The following is a 19,584-nucleotide window of genomic DNA, read 5'->3' as shown; positions in this document are numbered from 1 at the left end:
TACCTTGGAAAATGTATGTTTGTTTTATAAATCCAAATGTAATTTTTTACACAGTTTATGCCAGTGTGAGTATGCCTGTGTTCTACCGCTCTGAGATCTTTGGGCGTAAGGGGATGGGAATGTCATGCACTGGGAAGGTATGCAGTTACCTGGGTAGTGTGCATGCTTGAAGAGAGTGCCAGGTGTGACCGTGTGATCAGGGAGAGCTCTAAGCCAGGCCTGAGTGTGTGGGTTGTCCATGGTCCTGGGCACAGGCATCACCCTACCTTCTGCTGATAAATGGAGAGGCTGTCCTGAGCCTGCCTCCAGGGGCGGCCTAGGGCCCAAGGCTAGGGAGACTGAGGCCCTTACAGCCAGGCTGTGTGGGAATTGCAGCTCAGAACCCTTGTAACCCTTAGAAGGGGAATTTGGTCTCCCGATCTTGGGGTCCTGCCCCCAATCTTCTGCCTGCCTGTCTTTTGGGATCTCTCAGTGTTTGTCTGTCTCTTATTTGCTCTAGTCGAGGTATACACTGATCCTGCCCACATTAGAGGAGGTGGAGGTTTGCATCTGGTCTGGACTTTAAGAGGTATGAGGGCCAGAGGGAACATGGTGTGGGGGTCAAGGGAAATAGCTTGGGGGTGGCGGTTAGAGAATATTCAGAGAGTGGGTTCCTGAGGGCCAGAGTGTGGAAAAGGAGGAGTTGGCTTAAGCTTTCACTGGGAGACCAGGCGGCTAATAGAGTCTCAGGGCCTGGATTACTTCTGCCATGGGCCACTGATGGGGTTTGGGGGCTGAGGCCCCGGTGGCCTGGAGGGTCAGGCACTCAGTGGATGGGGGGCACTTTTTCCAGCCCTTGGAAAAACAAAGAGCAGATCGGGTAGTAAAACAAAAGCAAAGGAGACCTGGAAGCACCTGACAGCCCTAATTCATCACGGCCCAAGTTTTTTCCTGTGTTCCCATTATATTTGTTTGTAAAAGTGGAAATCAATTTTGAAGGTAATTTTCTGGAAAGAATGGAAGGGAGGTGGGAGGGCCGGATAAGGCAGAGATGGTAAAAGGAAAAATTTAGGCCAGGCACAGCCCAGGGGCAGCTCTTGGCAAGGTGAAAGAAAATTGCATATTCAATCTCCATCCATGAATCTCCCTCACTGCTGCCCGCCTCCTGCTTGAAAACAATGAAGGCTTTTTCCCAACGCTGGGCAGGGCCTCGGTATCAGCCTCACTTTAACTTCAGGGTCATTAATTCCCTGATTATTGAAGGAGAAGAGAGGGTTGCAGCGTTGTCAATTCCAAATGCAACCCCCATGTGATCGGGCACTGGCTGGGGTGGGGTGGGGGGCACCCAGGGCAAAGTGAGGTGTTGTTTGAGAAGGGTGTGGGGAGAGAGGAAATGGGGGAGCCACTGGACTATGGGGGAAGGAAGCCAGGAGGGTGGAAGAAAGCAGTCATTACTGCATACCTCTGTTGTGTTGTTATTGCAAATTAAAAGTAGCATGTTCCACTCCACAGCTATCTTTGGGGAGGGAGGGGCACCGAGGGAGGTGGGGGATCTTATCATTGCTTCTTCAGCAGACCAGCCGTGGTGTCACCGTGTGAGGTGACATTTGAATTTACAATTCCGCTGAGAAAAGCCATTAATTCACAAATTAACATTTCTCCCTCTCCCTCTCTCTTTAACACTCTCTCCCTCTCTCACATGGATGTGCAAGCAATTGAAAAGACAAAGGAAATAGCCTTAAGGAAGAGACTTTACTGCTAGTCTGTCTGTGCTGAGATTGCTCCCCCTGCTTCCAGATAGATAAACCAATTACCTGAGCAGCTCTGCCCCTGGCCGCCCGCGATCGCCTCCTTTTGTAGACTGCCTCCATGGCTGGATTACACTCAGTGTATCTCATTAACGTAAACCAGGCGTGCCCTGGTCACCAAGCTCTCTTCCCCGCTCTCCTTCTGGAGGGGCAACGGGAGGAGGGCTGGGGTCAGAAAAGGCAGGCAAGGAGGACCCCAAGGAAGACCAGAGGCTGCCACTGCCCGGCTTCCCAGGCCCTGGACACTCGGGTGCAGCCTGCTGTGTTGACCGAGGCTGATGGGGGAAGTCGGTGGGTGAGCGCTCCTTGGTAGGCTTGCTCTGAACTGTGAGGACTGGGTATGGCTGGGGGCAGAGGCAGGAGCCAGAGCCTGACTCTCTCAGTGGCATTTTGGTCCAGATGCAGGGGGCTGGCAGAACTAGAGAGGGATCTGAGTGCTCCCTGCGTAGGAAGAGTTTGGGGAAGCTTTGCTGAGTACACACTATTTTAGTGGGATGAGATTCAGCCTGAAAGAGCTTGGAGAGAGGCTGAGGAGGGCCCAGAAGATGTGACGAGGTTGCACCATATTGGGTAAACAAAAATCCAGCACTTGGGCACAATTATGTCTGTTTACCACCTAATTCTTGCACACACACACACCGACACACATACACACACACAGACACACACACATGCACACCCAGCCATCCGACTCTTTTCCTAGAGAAGACAAGGGAGAAGGAGTGTGCTCCCAGGTTTCTAAAGTGAGCTTACATCCTGGGTAGGGAATTGCAGGGCCTCTCTCTGCCTTTGCTCTCCTCCCAGACCCTAGTTCAGCACTGCCAGAAGTCATTTTTGTTGGCAGAGGGCAACTGAGCAGAGTTTTTGCTTCTCTCTCTCTCTCTTTTTTTTTTTGAGATGAAGTTTCACTCTTTTTGCCCAGGCTGGAGTGTAATGGCACGACCTCAGTTTACTGCAACCTCTGCCTCCCAGTTCAAGCGATTCTCCTGTCTCAGTCTCCTGAGTAGCTGAAGTTACAGGCGCCTGCCACCATACCCAGCTAATTTTTGTATTCTTAGTAGAGACAAGGTTTCACCATGTTGACAGGGTGGTCTTGAACTTCTGACCTCAGGTGATCCACCCACCTCGGTCCCAAAGTGCTGGGATTACAGGTATGAGCGACCGCGCCCAGCCTGAGTTTGTGCTTCTCTAAGGAGAGGTGCTCTGTGGATTATTGGTGGGGTTTCATGATTTCACACACTGTACTATCTAGCACATCACAGGCTCTCCCCTCCCTAGAAGATAGGCCCTATGACAGTCCAGAAACCAAATCTCTGTGATGGCAACTGTCTGTCTAGACAAGTGCCTGACTTTAACTGCATTGGCTCAACCTATGTTCATTTTCCAACTCAAACTCAAAACCTGCCTAATGTTCACTCAGTCCAAGAAACAGCTGAGGTTCAAAAGTCAGCACTCACCAAAACACAGGGAAAAAAACTCATTTATGAACACACATTCATTGCTATGATTATATCTTCCTAGTAACCAAGGAAATTAAACTGCTCATACCTGAGGGGGCAGGTTTTCTGTCTTAGTTGGATCACATATTTTAGCCAAACTCTGGGTAGAGTTGGCGGTGAGCCTGTTGAATATTGACCATGTCGTTATCCAGAGGTAGGTGTAGGCTTTGTCGATGTTTTTGAAGGACCTTTATCTTGGGCCCTGTGCATAGGTGATTTGTATGTTTTTGTGGGGAAGTACAGGGGTTTAGCCCTGGCTGTGTGGATCGACGTAGGTGCATGCATCTGCGTATAAGTCCTTGCCTTTATATCAGAGCCAGCAGCCAAATCACCAGCTACCTTTGCTTCCCAGCTAGTTAATGCTGTTATGTGGATGAAGAGTTCCATCTGGTTGTTTGGGGAAGTATTTTGAGATTTAGCACAAAAGAGTATATATTTGTTCACAGAATGCCAGAAATTCAGAATAGAGAGGTCAATTCCACCCTATCAGGAGAGAATGTACAGAATTGCCCTGGAGGGAGCTGTATGTGTCCATCCACCACTGGAAATTGGGGTGGGTGGGTGCAGGTATACCACTGTCTCAGCAAAGGCTGTCAGGTACTCCTGCCCAGCTCCACGTTTGCACCCTCACGAATGAGCACCCATCTTGTCAGAATACATCTTCAACTTCCTAGTCTTTCACTTGGCAACTACCTTCCAGCCCTGCAGACAGGCATTGTTCTCCTTTCCCACCCCGCAAGGGCACCAAGCAGGAAATCCGCTGCCTCAGCTCTGCCCTTCTTCCCCAAGCACAAGCTATGGAAGCAGGAAGGAGGAGATGGGCACCAAGGCTATCCCCAGGCCCTGCTGCTCCTGAGTTCGCCTCCCTGGGTTCCTCTTCCTCTGCAGACAAGCAGGCAGCTGAGAAGGGCAGGCAGCTGGAAAAAGGGTTGGAGAGGACGTAGGCCGGGGAGACCCCAGATCCCTGCCTGCCAGCAGAATGGTCCTGGCAGCCTCCTTGACCATTGCTGCCCCCGCCCTGGAGCCCAGAGAAGGACCCCTCCTGCTCTGCCTTCCTCAGAGCCATGGTGGCCTTAAGGCTCTCTGGGACCCTCTCCATTTTGCCCCATTGGGGTGGAAAGGCATAGAGGGCTGGGGGAGGGCTGGGCCTGGCTCAGGGGCTGTGAGACAGATCACGAGCCTCAGAGCCGAGTTGCAGTGGAGCCAGTAATTCAAACCATCCTGACCCTTCAGTGAACCCGAACCTGCTGACCTTGACAGCACTAGACAAGAGAGGCCTCACAAACCTCAACCTGCACGGAGGCCTGGCCTTCCCTCCCTCCCATTCTTGGAGCCCTGTGACCCATCCTCCAGGTGGCTCCTAATGTGGCTGCCCCCATGAAATGTCAGCATCCCCTCCCTCCCTGAGGCTCGGCCTGCCTGCTTCAAAGCAGCTTTTGTGCTCATCACTACTGGAGACAAGTGTGTGGGCATCTCCTGGGGGCCTTTCCAGGACAGGGGCTGGGGCTTTATCCTGCAGCCAGAGCTTTTACACCTCGCCCTTCTCCTTCTGCCCCAGGCTTCACCTTTTTCAGGAGGACTGGCTAGAGTGTGTGTGCATGTGTACGTGGGTACTTGTGTATGTGTGTGCATGTGTGTAAGGTTGGGGCACACACAGGGGCAGGGGTAGAATGTGATCCAGACAGCAGACAAGGGGAGGGAAGAGAAGCCAGAGGAGAGCAGCTCCAGGAACCTGCATTAAAGTAAATGCAGTTTATGAAGTTTATGCTTTCCTCCTAGGGAGAGCTGGATTCCATCCAGCAGCCTCCCAGAGCCTGCCAAACAGCTCCTGAAGCAGAAAGTGCGAGCAGGAGAGCAAGTAAGCCAGTGACAGAGGGAGAGATGCACAGACACACTCACATACACTCGCTGGCTCACACATATCTCCCTCGGCCCGGGCAGCCTGGGAAGCCTGGGATGGAGGGATGCAGACAGTAGATTTGGTAGGGGTGACTCCAGGAGCCTTTCTTTCCTCCTCTCTTCCCTCCTCACCTGCCACCTCCATCTCTTTAGGCAGGGTGCCCAGCATGGGCACTTGGGCAGTGTGGGCACCTGGGTGGACTGGTGGTGTGGGGAGCTGAGGGCACTGTGGGCCACCTGGGGCAGCCAGCTTGCAGGAGCCACCTGGGTGAGGGACAGTGTGGGTGGTCCTGGGCAGTGGGTATGTGGCCTAGGCAGCAAAAGGGACCAGAATGCTATACAAAGGAACCTCTAGGGACTTGCTTTTTCTTCTGATGCTGGGGATCCATTTTTCTCTGGCATTTTGGTCTGAACTATGTGGGTGCCTTACAGCTACTGAAAATAGCTATTGGAGTCTTTTAAGGAGAAACAGAGACCTTATTTGTTTCCTGGTAATTCAAAGGAAATAAGTGGTTGACAATGTTAAAGTATGAAAGCTCACAGAGGGGCTTAAAAGCAAGTTGGAGTGTTGGAGTGTCTGTTCTTCTGGACTCTTCCTCACATGCACAAGCACGTGGGTTCATGCATGTGTGCACTAATAATGTGTAAGTGGGCCAGGACCCTTTACTTTAGATGAAAAGGGAGTGTGGGGGAGAAAATGCCTGGAGAGGAAGTCCGCAACATAGGCCTTTGCTCTGGCCTGTGGGCTTGGCACCATCATGTTGCTTGCCCCTATGGCTTCTGCGACATACCTCAGCTGGGGTCAGACAGTGAGAAGTCTATCTCCCTTTTCTTTCTGGGAACTCCATGTCTCTATGCAAGTTCTGCCAGGAACTGAGACAGAGGAGGATGACAGAGGTAGAACCATCCAGAAGCAGAGGATGGGGAGAAGAAGAGGGCAGAAGGATAGCAAAGGATGCTCAGAAATTGCTGACTGTGGAGGACGCCTTGGGAAGCCAGGAGGTGCTAGGCACAGGAGGCAGACACTGGCCAAGGATGGCATTGGTCCTTTCTCCCCCGTGCTCTCTCCCTTCCCCTCCCTCCCCTCTTCCCTCCACACATCTTTATTGGTTCTGGTAATAGCGTTGATTTGCATGTCAGGCAAAGCCTTGCTACACACACAAAAAGAAAACCCTAGCCGTGGCGGTGTGGCAGTGTCAGCTCTCGCTGTTGTTCGACAGTGTAAAATTAAATTAATAAAGCCCCCAACACAGGAAAACATAACAGGAAATTAATGGCCTTTACTGTCGCTCTGATGCAGTCATTTGCAACCCTGCTTTCCGCACCAAAGACTTCATAAATGCAAGCAGTTTCTCTAAACAAGCATACTTAGGGCGGCCTGCTATGTAATTTTTCGCCTTGCTTGTGTCCTTTGAGCTAACAAAGCCCCCTTTCCTCTTGGCTCCAGAGATTTCTAACTGGTTCTGGCCCCTGCTGGAGCCAAATGGGGACAGCACTAGGCAGAGGGCCCAACCCCCTCCCTGAGAGCCCAGAGAAGGCTGAGGAAGGGCTAGGGTCCCAGGAGCTAGACACTCAGTGAGTCCTCCTTCCCCACCAGCCCCCCTGCAGCAGGCCAGCAGGACTGCACACCAGTGCTCCCAGGTGGGAAAGTTGATCTCCTTGGGGAATTCCCTAAATCCACTGGAGGTTCTCCCCTCTCCTTCCTCCCCTGGGTCTGTCCTCCCTCTCCCACAACCTGTGTGTTCCCTTCTTGGGGCCTCTGGCCTTCATCTCCCTCCTCCTTGTCGGTACCCACTCTCCCCCATTCTACTTCTTCATACATGGGTCGCATACATCTAGGCTGGCTGGGACTTGGCAGTGGGTGCCACACTTTTCTTCTCCACGGGTAACCTGGGGGCTCTTTTTTGGGGGAGCTAAGTTATTCAAAGTGAGGAAAGTAAACTTGCTGGTACAATTCCCTGGGGTTCTAGGTTTCCTCCATATCTCCCTCTTCTCTACAGGTTGGTTAGGAAATGCCAGGGCCCTAAGGGGCACCTCAGATTATCCCCCTGTCCTCGGGCAGTTTTCAGTGAGCTAAGAGTCTTGACTGCTTTGGTGTGTAAATCGGTGGGATAGTGAGGAAACTGACACCTTCCTCTCTGGCCTCTCTGGGGATCTTTGTATCAATGTGGGCCCAGGTGCCCACTGTGTTGGGAGGTATGAGAGGAGCAGAGAACCAGGATGTGGCTCTCAGGAGCTTACAGCCTGCTGGGGAAGGCAAGGCTTTTGCACTCAGACAACTGGCTGTTTGTTAAATGCCCGGACACGTGACTGCGTGTTCCATAGGAACCTGGGTAAATGGACTAGAAGGGCAAGCAGAAAATGGGGCTTGAGCCTGGGAGCCTGGGAGTGGCTGAGATTGAGAGACCTTGGCTGGGCTGGATGGTGACAAGGCAGAGTGTCAGATTCTTAAGGGTCGTCCTGTCTTATCTGCCACTCACCATAGAACTCTTTCCTCCAGTAGTTCTGCCTGAAAGGTCACAGCCCTGCCTGGACATATGTCAGAGATGGACAGTGGCCATTGTTTGTTTGCAGCACCACTTTATACTGAGTCATGCGGGTTGAGGGAAGAGCACAGGATGTGGGATCCAAATGTCCAGATGTGGGTCCATCTCCACTCCCTACTTGCTCTGGGACCTTTGACTGATTACATAGGATCTCTGAATCTGTTTCCTCATCTTTAAAATAGAGGTAATGGCATTTGCCACAGAGAATGGTGGTGGCGGTAAAGCTCTCCATTTGATACCCTCTCTTTCCTTCCCTCCTTCCCTTTCATCCACTCCACCATATTTACTGAGCTCTTGGCAAATGCCGGGCTAGGTCCTGGGTAGATTTCAGATTCTCACATGATACGGTTCCTGCCCTTGAGGGAGTTCCCTCACCATCCTGGTTACCCATCTCAGAATTCATTATTGAAGGCTAAAGTTCCTCAGAAATGAACACTGAACTCCAGAGACAGTCTAGCCAATGCCAGGCACAGTAGAGCCTTGCCACTCTCCCATCTGGAGACTCTACATCCATATATAGCCTAAGATTACATTCGATTTTTTAGCAGCCGTGTCAGACTCAAGCTCATATTGAGTTCGTGGTCAACTAAAACCTCGAGATCTTTTTCACATCAATTGCTATCAAGCCAGGTCTACCCCATTCTGCACTTGTGTAATTGATTTTTTTTTAACCTAAACATAGGGCATTCCATTTATCCCTGCTGAATTTCATCTTGTTGGTTTGGGTTCTTAATTCTACCCGATTAAGGTCATAAGGATGTCTTCTATATCATCATCCAACTAGTTTTTTTCAAAAGAGTTATTTTCCTTGAAAACACAGGAAAGCCACATGGCCCACCAATGGAGAACTCCTCCTAGCTGCTATAAGTGAATGAATGCTTTGGGAACTACTGAGCCCAACAGCCATCAATCATTTTACTTGTTTTCATGTTGTCCATTATGCTAGGATTGTCAAATGTTAACATTCACTACTTCCACAGAATTTCCTTAATAAATTATTTTTAAAAATCCAGTTTACATTGATGAGCAAATTGAGCGCCTGCTATGTACAACATATGGCAGGACTGATTTACAAAGGTAAATAGGGCACAGTCCTTGACCTCAAGAAACTTACAATCTAGCAGGGAGGTAGACATACACATCATTATATAAGCAGAATGTGATGAATGTCGTGATCAAGGCATGAAGTCATATGATGAACGAGAAAAACAAAGGAGCAGTTGCTTCCAGTCAGGGTAACTAGGGAAGTATTTATGAGGGAGGTATTTGATCTAAGCGTTGATATCGAGTAAATATGCCACAACTTATTTCTGTGAGTGCGTGCAAGCTCTGAGGTATCACCATTTTCTTTTCTGTTGGCCGTAATTAACTGTATAATAATTTCTTTTAAAGGATTTCCAGAACCTGATCCTGAATTTATGATTTTGAGTGTCATTTGCATACGTGTACTTCTCCCCCCTTTTCTAACAGACAGGATGGCATTGGGCTTGTCACTGCCTCACCCTTTCTTTGTGACATCTCAGGGATTATCAGCAGCAGTTTTAGGTCCTGTCTGGAGCTGGGAAAGTTCATTGAAATGGCCAGAGGTTACCTGCCTGGCCCCTCCCTGACCAGGGCACCAGTGCCCTCCTACTGGGCTCAGTTTGAAGATGCTTTCCTTTGGTGAAGACAAAAGCAAGCTGAGGATTGAGAAGTTCTGCCTTCTCTCTCAATATTACATCCTCTTCCCTAGGACTGAACCAAAACCTGCCTTTCTTTTCTTTCTTTCTCCAAACATAGCATCCAAGGCCCTTTTTTGTTGTCTCAGCTTGTTCTGAGCCTTTGTATTCCTGACAGGCTCATGCCACCCTCATATCCATCCTTGGTTATGGTCCCCCCTTTCCATCTGTCATGTATCCTGTATAAGAGGGAAAAAAGTGACTTCTATGATCATAAGTGGAATACATGCTCATTGGGAAATACTTGGAAGAGATAGTAAATTTTTAAAAATTCCCTTACAATGTCATCACCAGGAGACAACCACTGTTGAATTTGGTAGATTTTCCCAATCTCTTTCTTTTTTGTGTATATATAATTTTTTAATCAAAAATTGAACAATACCATATAAGAAGCTTCATGTCTTGCTATTTTCACCTAACATTACATAGGACCATTTTCACATATCATTAAATATCCTTTGAAAACACGATTTTTTAATGGCTGCATAATCTTCTGCTGTTCAATGTACATGTCCTTTTAAAATCTGGGATCATCATAATTTAAAGCTTATCTGTGTGTAACAACAGTGATTTTCCTTAAATGTCCTTCTTTTTTCACCCCCTCCCCCACTCCCACTCCCTTTATGCTGTCAGGTTGATTATATGAGCTTATAGAAGCAGAATTTCATTTTTAGAGCATCCCATCCTCGTGGAATTATGGTCTCTTTTAGAATCTCTTGCCATGGAATCCCCAGCCATGTCTTTCCCCCAGCATGGATCATTTTGCTTTCTTCAATTCAGGTTCTGCGCAGCACCCTCTTCCTGAGCTACTGTCAACTCTAGACGTGCTTGCTTTCTCCCTGCATCCCCCCCTCCACCATTTCCCTTTCATCAGTTTTTCTTTCTTGGTCAGAATTAAATGGCCTGCAATAGTGGAAAGGGCTCTGAGCTAGGAACTTCAGTTTCCATTCTTATGACAACTAGCTATGTGACATGGAAAACTACCTAACCTCTCTGAGCCAGGCTTTTGGTTTTTGTCTTAATTTTAAATACCTAAGAGGGAATCCAGTTAAATTCCCTTCATGATATTTTCCAGCTGTAGAACGTGAGTGACACTGAATTCAGAGTAGCATTCTCCTTTGTTGCTTCTTTTTCCTTCTAAAAGGTAAAATGTTGAGCGTAGCAAGTTAAGAACTGATCAGTCTTTCCTTTTGGAATTCTTGTCAACAAATCAGTCAACATTTGTGATCACCTTCTCTACTTGAAGTTTAAAGCTGAAAACTATAGGACCCCGCCTTCAAAATTCACAGTTCAGAGGAGAAAACAACATTAAAAAATAACTATGATATGAAGAGATTCTAAATTTGGCTCTGCCACTTACTGGCTATCATAAGTTGTTCTGGGTAAATTACCTAGTCTCTCTATCCCTCAGTTTCCCCAGGTTAGGAGTTTAGCTGCCAGAGGCATGTTGCCAGGGTTGAGTTCTCACTCCTCTGTCATCCGTGAGGCATGTAACCTTGGGAAAGTTCCTTAATCTCTGCACTTTCATTTCCCCATCTACAAAATGGAGACAATAATGTTTAAGTTCTCATGAAAATTAAGTGATGAATTAATATATGTAAGATTATCAGAGGAGTGCCTGATATATACTAAGCACTTATAAATGTTAGTTGCTGTTATTGTAAGGATTTAATCAGTGCATGCATGTTAAGCATAGTGTCTGGTATCCAAGTAGAAACTGGATCTGTTTTAGTTATTATTAGTGAATTTCTACAATAAAGGTTTGGATAGATGGCTGTTGGAATGCAGACAAAGGAGAAATTAATGGTGAGGGAGGAGCTTACAGCCCTCTTGTATATGTCTGAGGAAACTCAATCCCAAAAAGCTCAGGAGATTTATATCAAGTGAGCAACAAAACTAGGATTTCAACCCAGGAGATGTTACTTCTGGCCCAGTATTGTGTTAGGGTTACCAGTACAGTTAGTGTCCCTAGAGGCTGGTGGGTGTGAATGGGCACAGCAAGCCTGAGGTCAGGCAGGCCCACAGCCACCCCAGCCTCTCCCTGTTCATGAACTCATTGAGTGTTTAGAAGCTGGGCTTAGTCAAGTACAGCAGGTAGTTTCCCAGGGCTAGATGGCTGGGCAGGACCTGGTCTTGTCCCGAGACAAGGTTTGGGCCAGATTTCCAAAGCCTTCTTCATGTCCACCTCTTTTTTTTTTTTTTTTTTTAGACATGGTCTCACTCTGTCTCCCAGGCTGGAGTGCAGTGGCATGATCTCAGCTCACTGCAGCCTCCACCCCCGGGGCTCAAGTGATCCTCCCATCTCAGCCTCCCAAGTGGCTGAGACCACAGGCACATGCTACCACACCCAGCTAATTTTTGTATTTTTTTTTTTTTTTGAGACGGAGTCTTGCTCTGTCGCCCAGGCTGGAGTACAGTGGCCAGATCTCAGCTCACTGCAAGCTCCGCCTCCCAGGTTCACGCCATTCTCTCGCCTCAGCCTCCCGAGCAGCTGGGACCACAGGCGCCCGCCATCTCGCCCGGCCAATTCTTTTTGTATTTTTTTAGTAGAGACGGGGTTTCACAGCGTCAGCCAGGATGGTCTCGATCTCCTGACCTCGTGATCCGCCCGTCTCGGCCTCCCAAAGTGCTGGGATTACAGGCTTGAGCCACCGCGCCCGGCCGTAATTTTTGTATTTTTAGTAGAGATGGGATTTCACCATGTTGACCAGGCTAGTCTCGACCTCCTGAGCTCAAGCAATCTGCCCACCTCAGCCTCCCAAAGTGCTGGGATTACAGGAGTGAGCCACTGCACCCAGCCCACTTTATGCCCACCTCTTGAGCTTGGCTTGGGAACTGTGGCCAGGCCAAACTCACTGAATGTCCAGTTTAAAGATGGAAGGCAATGAGGGGTATCATCCATCTCCCTGGACAAGCAGTGTCACCATAGCTCCTTCCCAGCCTGGCCCTCTGGAGCCCCTTCCCTCCCCTCTCCTTTTACCTATCTATTCCTCCTCACTGCCCAAATCCCACTTCCCCCTCATCCTCTCTTCCTCCCTTCCGTCTCCTATCTCACTTACCTCTCTCTTCATTCTGGAACACTCCTTCTTTTTCTTTCCTCCTCCACTCTCCCTTGTGAACCCTCACCCCCCTAATCCATCAATCCTCCCTCCTCTACTAGTCTGGACAGCACCTGACCTCTGGAGAGCCACCCCATTCCTCAGCTCCCAAACCTCACTCCCTGTTCCCAGTTGGACTTCCACCTCCCTGGTTCTGCTGTGCTGCCGTGGGGGTGGGGCTGGGGCTGCACAGGCGGGCTGCCCTGAATGACAAGCGGGGATATTGATCGCGTTCTGAACTCAGCCCAGCCGATAGAAGGTAATTAATGACTCCATTTGCCTCACTACCGAGGAGAACAATTGAGTTTGAAACTGCAACAACTGGCAGCTGAGAAGACTGGGGGGCAGCCTGGGGGTGAACCCCTCAGAGGCGGAAGTAATGTGTGGAGTAGCTAGGCAGAGAGAGCACCCTCTGAGCAGAGGCCACCATCAGAACGTGCAGAGCCCCATCCCCAGCACAGCTGGCCCCTGAACCCCACTGCTCCCCCAGCCCTTGAGGCCTGAGGCCCATCAGCCACTGTTCCCCCTGCCTGCACGCTTTTCTCTTTTCTTCCCATATCACTTTTTGAGGTCATTTTCTGCCTGCGGATAAAGAGTCTGTTTCCCCAAGACTGCTTCTTGCCAGCTGTGCAATCTTGCACATATTTTGAACTCTCCCTGAGCCTGTTTCCTCGTTTGTAAAATTGAACTAACAGTGTCACTTTTGCAAGTGTTCTGTGAAGACTGTGGATAATGTGCATAAAGTACCTTGAGCCTGCCCAGAACACAGTAAGTGTTCGGTAAGTGATGATGGATCCTTGACAGAGAAGGCAAATGTGGCAGAATGGAGAGAGCTTCGGAGTCCGACATCCATGAGTTCACATCCAGGCTCTGTTGCTGCCTACCTTTGTGGTGTTGAACAAATAATTTTGCCTCTCTAAGATTCCTTTTCTAGAAAATGAGAATAATAATAAGTACCTCGTAAAGTTTGAAGAGATTGATGAGTGTAGGTGAAAGCCCTAATATCATTACTTTCTCCATAGACAGATAGATGTTTGTATTTGAGCTTAGAAAACTGAAGTTAGTGCAATTGCTTTTTTGTTTGTTTGTTTATTTTTTTGAGGCAGAGTCTCACTCTGTCGCCCAGGCTGGCACGATCTCAGCTCACTGCAACCTCCGCCTCCTGGGTTCAAGCGATTCTCCTGCCTCAGGCCTCCCAAGTAGCTGGGATTACAGGCCCCTGCCACTACACCCAGCTAACTTTTTGTATTTTTAGTGAAGATGGGGTTTTACCATGTTGGCCAGGCTGGTCTCGAATTTGTGACCTTGTGATTCACCTGCCTCAAGCCTCCCAAAGTGCTGGGATGACAGGCGTGAGCCACCGCACCCGGCCAAAGTTAGTGTAATTCTTTGCTATACTTAAATTCTTTTAAAATACCTCATCTTGCTTCCTGGAATTTGATGGGCAACCCCATTCATACCATCCTAATTTTGTAGACTTTGATGAGCCTTGGTGCTTTCTGACAGAGGAAATGACATCATTTCATTTTCATTTTCTTTATTTTTCTTTCTTTTCTTTTCTTTTCTTTTTCTTTTTCTTTTTCTTTTTTTTTTTTTTTTGAGACAGGGTCCCACTCTGTTGTCCGGGCTGAATGCAGTGGCACTATCTTAGCTCACTGCAACCTTGACCTCCCAGGCTTAAGCAATACTCCCACCTCAGCCTCCTGAGTAGCTGAGTCACAGGTGCATGCAACCATGCCCAGCTAATGTTTTATTTTTTGTAGAGGTAAGGTCTTGCTATGTTGCCCAGGCTGGTCCCATACTCCTGGACACAAGCAATCCTCCAGGCTCAGCTTCCCAAAGTGTTGGGATTACAGGCGTGAGCCACCATGCCTGGCCCATTATTTCATTTTATCTATTACCACCACCCCCAACTGTCTCTAGTCCCTTGCAGTGACCCTTCTGTCCCTAGCCCTGTTCCCAAGACAGTGTTCAGGGAGTGTCCCCCTCCCCAAGCTGCTGAGACCCCACTGGACAACTCCGTTCATGACTGGCCAGTGCCAGGGCCCTGACCTGGGGTGAGAGGTGTGAGATAGGGCCCAGCTCCAGGGCCACCCAGGAATAGATGGGGAGTGAGTGGAAGAGCTGAATGAATGAGGAGATGAGATCTTTTGGTTGAGGAGTAAAGACATTTTTAATAGTGATTCTAGAAGTAGCACATACTAATTGCACAAAGCCTGGACGATATGGAAAAGCTTAGATGAAAAGAAAATAAAAATTGCTTGTGATCAAGAAGTAACCACTGTCACCACACCAGCAGCTCTCCTTCCAGTCAAGTTGATCTTTGGTTTTGGAGTTCTCTTCGTTTGCCCGGAGACTAGGGTCCTGCTGCCAGCAGCCCCACACTCTGGGCTCTGGCTGGGCAGGCAGCCACTCTGTCTGTCCGTTTAGTCCACAGCTGTCAGGGCACCTGCCCTGTGCCAAGATCCCCAGTAAATGTCCCCTTGAGCCAGTCACTTGCCCTGCACCTTATATACTCTGAGCCTCAGTTTCCTCCCCAATAAAAAGGGATTAGAATCCCTACCTACCTTGGAGAGTGGTTGGGAAGACCAGATATTCTAGATCTACGAAGACCTTTTGTTAAATGCTAAACAAATATGAAACAGTCAGAGAAGAAGACAATATGAGCTTTGTTATCCTTGAAAGAATAATCTATGTCAAAGTTTTGACTCAGCAGTTTGTTTAATTGAATTAATTTATTTACATACTATCCGTGTTCCAAAAAGACCTGTGGTAGCTCACCCCCTTGAGAGTGGACAGAGCACCTGGAATGGCCCAGTCCTGGGAGTCCCGTTCCCCAGTTGGGTGACCTTGGAAAAGTCACTGCCCACCCCTGCTAGTTATGGTAACATGAAGAATTTGGACCAGACATCCCCTAATCATCCGGGCACAGTCTGCACTCAGTCAGCACATGTGCCACAGGCTGTAGCCTCTATTTGGTGAGGGTGCCAGGCAGAGAATGAGGGATGCCAAGAGGGAGGCTGTGCCCTGGATGGAGCCAAGTGGCCTTCAACTGGGCCCACTGTGTTCGGCACCCAGGCTGCAGAGTGAAATGATTTAGAGGGCAGGCTCCGTACTCAGACCCGGATTCAAATCTGGTTTTCATTTACTAGCTGCATGGCCTTTGACAAGCTACTTAACCTCTCTTTGCCTCAGCTTCCTTATCTTTAAAAGGGGTATCATAGTACTTCCCCCACAGGGTTGTCGGAAGGATTGAATGAGCTCTGTAAATAACAGCAATGGCATGTCATGAGTTCTTGATATTTGTGAGCTGCTACAGAATGGGAGTTGGGCAGGGGGCAGACGGAGAACGAGGCTGAACCCTCCCTCTATGGAGATTGACTAGCACAGGGTCTCTTCCTTGCTCTGTTTGGTCTTATTAAACCCACAGCCACCTCCAGCCCCAGTCTAAAAATGTGACCAGAGAATGGGGAAGAATACTGGAAATCAGAATAGCTCCTGAACGCGCAGGACACGTGACCAGCAGCCTCCAGCCCTCTTGGTGCAGGGAGCTCAAATGTAGATGCGTTCTCCAGGCCCCGGTCTCAAGCAGCCTCTGCCACTTGCTTTGGATGGCAGCTCAGAAGCCCCGGGGTTAAGTTCTGCTGCTCACCAGGAACACAGTGTTCTCTGTGCGTTGGTAGAGGCACCAGAGATGGGCAGGATGGTGTTTCTGAGAGTGGGAAAGGCTTTTGGGTCAGAGTTGATGCTGTTAGAGGCTAACAAGCAGTGGGGATAGCACATCTGCTAGCCAGGGATGTGTGGAGCTTGCCTGATGAGAGACTGGGTGTCCTGTGGTGCCAGGCCAGTCAGGTGGCCAGTCCCAAAACCTTCTGCCAGAGGTATGGCTTTGAATACCACCCAGGAGAGTCTGAGTACCTACTGGGGGCTATTCCTGATGCTGGAGCCGCAGAAATGCATTAGTCACGGTCCCTGCCAGAAGGTGCTCTTAGACTGGCTGCTGGGCATGGGGGCAAAGGGTCTGCTGGGTAGGGGATCTTCTTTGAAATGGATGGTGTGTAATCACTTACGCCCTTTCCTTCCCTGCTTACTAGATTAAGATCGGCTTTTACGTCCTAGAAACCTAGATTAAGATTGGCTTCTGCTTCCACCTCTGTTTGAGCCCAACTCTGCCAGACAGCCCTTCAACAGCTGGGCCTAACAGCGGTCTCTTTCTTCCTCCTTGCTGTCCCATCTGAGACTTTGCCCCTGGAAAGCCCATGCTGAGCTCGCTCCCCATCTTCCCTGGAGAACCCTCTAGGTGGTCAGCACTGACAGCTGTCTTCCTTCTTTCCTTTTTGGCTCCTCCTCCTTTACTCTCTTCTCCTTTTCCTCCTCCTCTCCTTCCCCTAGAAAGCCACCCTCATCCAGGCCCTGGGCACCAGGTAGCAGGACACCCAGGCTTCAGCGAAAGCAGAGCCAGCTGGTTTTATTCCTGCAGTAAGTGCCCTCATCCCAGCTGGGCTTCCAGCTTCTGGCGCGGAAGGCTTCTTCCCTTTCTTTCCCTCCCGCTTTCTGCCCTTCCGTGCCTCTGGGCTTCCTCCTTCCCTGAGTTTCTCCTCCTTGGACTTTCTGATCCAGGGCTTCTCCCAACCCCCTTTCCTCATTCCCTTCCTGCCTTCTCTCCTTGCCTTCATTCCTCCCTTCCTTCCCTAGCTGATGGAAGGACGCCACTCCCTCCTCTGGAAAGAGCCGGGAGAGCCTACTGGACGGACGTGTGGTGGATTTGGAGGGCTGGCTGGCTGTCCCCGATCAGTAACGCCGCTGCCCTCTCCCCGGCCCTGCGGCTCACCTCCCTGCTCCGCATAAGTTTCTGTGTGCTCCTTCGCCATTCATCATGACTGCTGCCTTCCCTCTCCTACAAGAGTTCCCGCAAGCCTCCTCCAGCCTCTCTGTGGGGCGGGAGTTCTCCGCATGCTTTCATCACACCACTTTGTTTTCCTTCTCCTCTAGCACCTCCTTTCTCCTCCCCACTTCCCTCTCCTCTGCTTCCCCGCCTCCCACTGCCACCTCTTCCCGTAGCAGGCTTCCTTAGCCTTTGCCTCCCTTCCCTCTCCCTTCCCCTCCATTGCTGCCTCTGTAACCTGTCTTACCACCAGGGCCTGAGTATACAAAAAATAAATAAATAAATAAATAAAAAGGTCAGTGAGTGGAGGGAGCAGCAATAACCCCTAAAACAGTACTATCAGTGGAACATGATTGATCAATTGAATTCCATAGCGGCTGAAAAATGTGGGATTAAGTAGTGTATTATACGCACAATGAGTTGAGGCATGATGTTCATTTCAAGTTCATTTCGCCGGCCTCTGCCACCAGATCAGGCAATCAATAGGGGCAGCAGATATCATATATCACCTCTCTGCGGGCCGGGGAGAGAGCACCATAATCTCTCGCAAATTTAGAGTGACAGATTTGTCAAGATCTGAAGGGCCCCTGAATAAATGAAGGCAAAGAGACTCCTCCAGCCAGTGACCTGAGGACAAAGCTTCAGTTCAGCTCCCCCCACCACCCCCCCACACACACAGAGGCACACACACACACGCACACACACACAGTGAGCCAAGCCACACACAGACAGGCATATACACAAATCTACACAGAGGCATGAGGTGAGTCCTGCCACACACGCACACACATAATGTGTGAACACATGCTCACAAATACACCCTCTCTGCCCCTGCAATAACCATATATGAAGATACTTGATGCCTCCCTCACCCCTGAGACTCTGGTTTCCCCAAAAGGTAGGAGGGCTCCAGGAAGGGAGAATCAGACACAATAGGACATGCAAATAGCTACAGGGAGTGAAATGAGGATGATGGCACATCCTGAAAAAAGAAGCAGGCACAGGAGAAATGGGGCATGTGGCCTCATTGTCCTCATGCAATCACACACAGATACACACTTCTTTTCAGAAAGCTTCTCATTCTCATTTCAACACACGCAGACCCTTGTTTATCTGGATGTTTATTTGTGTACAAATGCATAGACACACAATACTCACACAAAAGGGAAAAATAAATTTACCACACTTCAGTTTTCAACTCACATGTTGATGCATACATCCCATAAGACTGAAATGATTCCGGAGCCTTACACTGAAAAACCACAACCACCAAGTTTTGTGTCCATGGGAACAAATACCATTGAAGCTGCCTCTGTCTGTCTGCTTCAGATGTGGTCCTGGTCTTGATCTCTGTCTCTTTCTCCCTCTCTTTCTGTCTCTCCTTCTCTCTCTCTGTCTCTGTCTCTCACACACACACACACACACACACACGCGTGGGCATGCACTTTCTTTGCTTTCCCACTCCCTCCAGAATAGATATGGAGGGAAGATGAGAGGTCACATTAGGAAAGCAGACCCCATGCTCGGTCTGGGAGGCCAGCAAGGGAGGATGGCTGCAGGTTGAGTTAATCAATATATAATATTTTCTATGGTCTCCTGAATGATACTGTATGGTGTTACTGTACATAATGCAATATTGATTATATCATATTGCATAATCACCTATAAACTGATACATATAACAGTCCCAGAGGAACACCCTGGGGCCTCCGGCATGGGCTGGCCCCAGGCCCAAGGCTCTTCAACTGGTCTTGGGCTGAGGGGAGCCCAGGAGTGACCAAGTTGTTATAGGGTTTGTGGGGGAAACCCCACTGTGGGGAGTTGCAAGGTGTGGGTAAGGGAGAGGCTGCAGAGCAGGCTCATTGCCTACTGTACACCTTGAAAATGCCAGGGAACCGAGGCGGGAGGCAGGGATAGGGAAGGGCTGAGAACGCCTGGGGAAAGGGGACATGGAAACAGGACTGACCTGTAGCCTAGGGGGAGCGGGCACCAGTGTGACAAGTCTCTGCTCCCTCTGGAGACCTGCAGGAGGAACCAGGTGACCAAGAAACTGGCTCCTGTAGGAGGCCTAAGCCCAGGTCCAGGTTGGAGACAGAGGCCGAGAAGGTGGCCGGGGCACAGCGGCATCCACGGGGGCCCTTCTGTGGGCTCT

General features: G+C 49.5%; 1 protein-coding gene across 4 annotated transcripts in view; it reads left to right on the top strand.

Annotated features, from left to right (window-relative positions):
- Positions 1-19,584, top strand: part of PAX2 (paired box 2) — a 94,048-nt gene that overhangs the window by 50,668 nt on the left and 23,796 nt on the right. For 2 of the 4 annotated variants that reach the window (XM_033185408.1, XM_033185416.1), the window contains exon 7: positions 500-568. The exons of the other annotated variants lie outside the window; for them this stretch is intronic. In XM_033185408.1, coding sequence (XP_033041299.1) covers positions 500-568 — 69 coding nt within the window. The remainder of the gene's footprint in view (positions 1-499; positions 569-19,584) is intronic. 4 annotated transcript variants of the gene reach the window in all.

Source organism: Trachypithecus francoisi, unplaced genomic scaffold (genome assembly GCF_009764315.1).
Source record: "Trachypithecus francoisi isolate TF-2019V2 unplaced genomic scaffold, Tfra_2.0 Contig01579, whole genome shotgun sequence".
NCBI classification, from domain to species: Eukaryota; Metazoa; Chordata; class Mammalia; order Primates; family Cercopithecidae; genus Trachypithecus; species Trachypithecus francoisi.
This window is presented reverse-complemented; position numbering and strand designations above follow the sequence as displayed.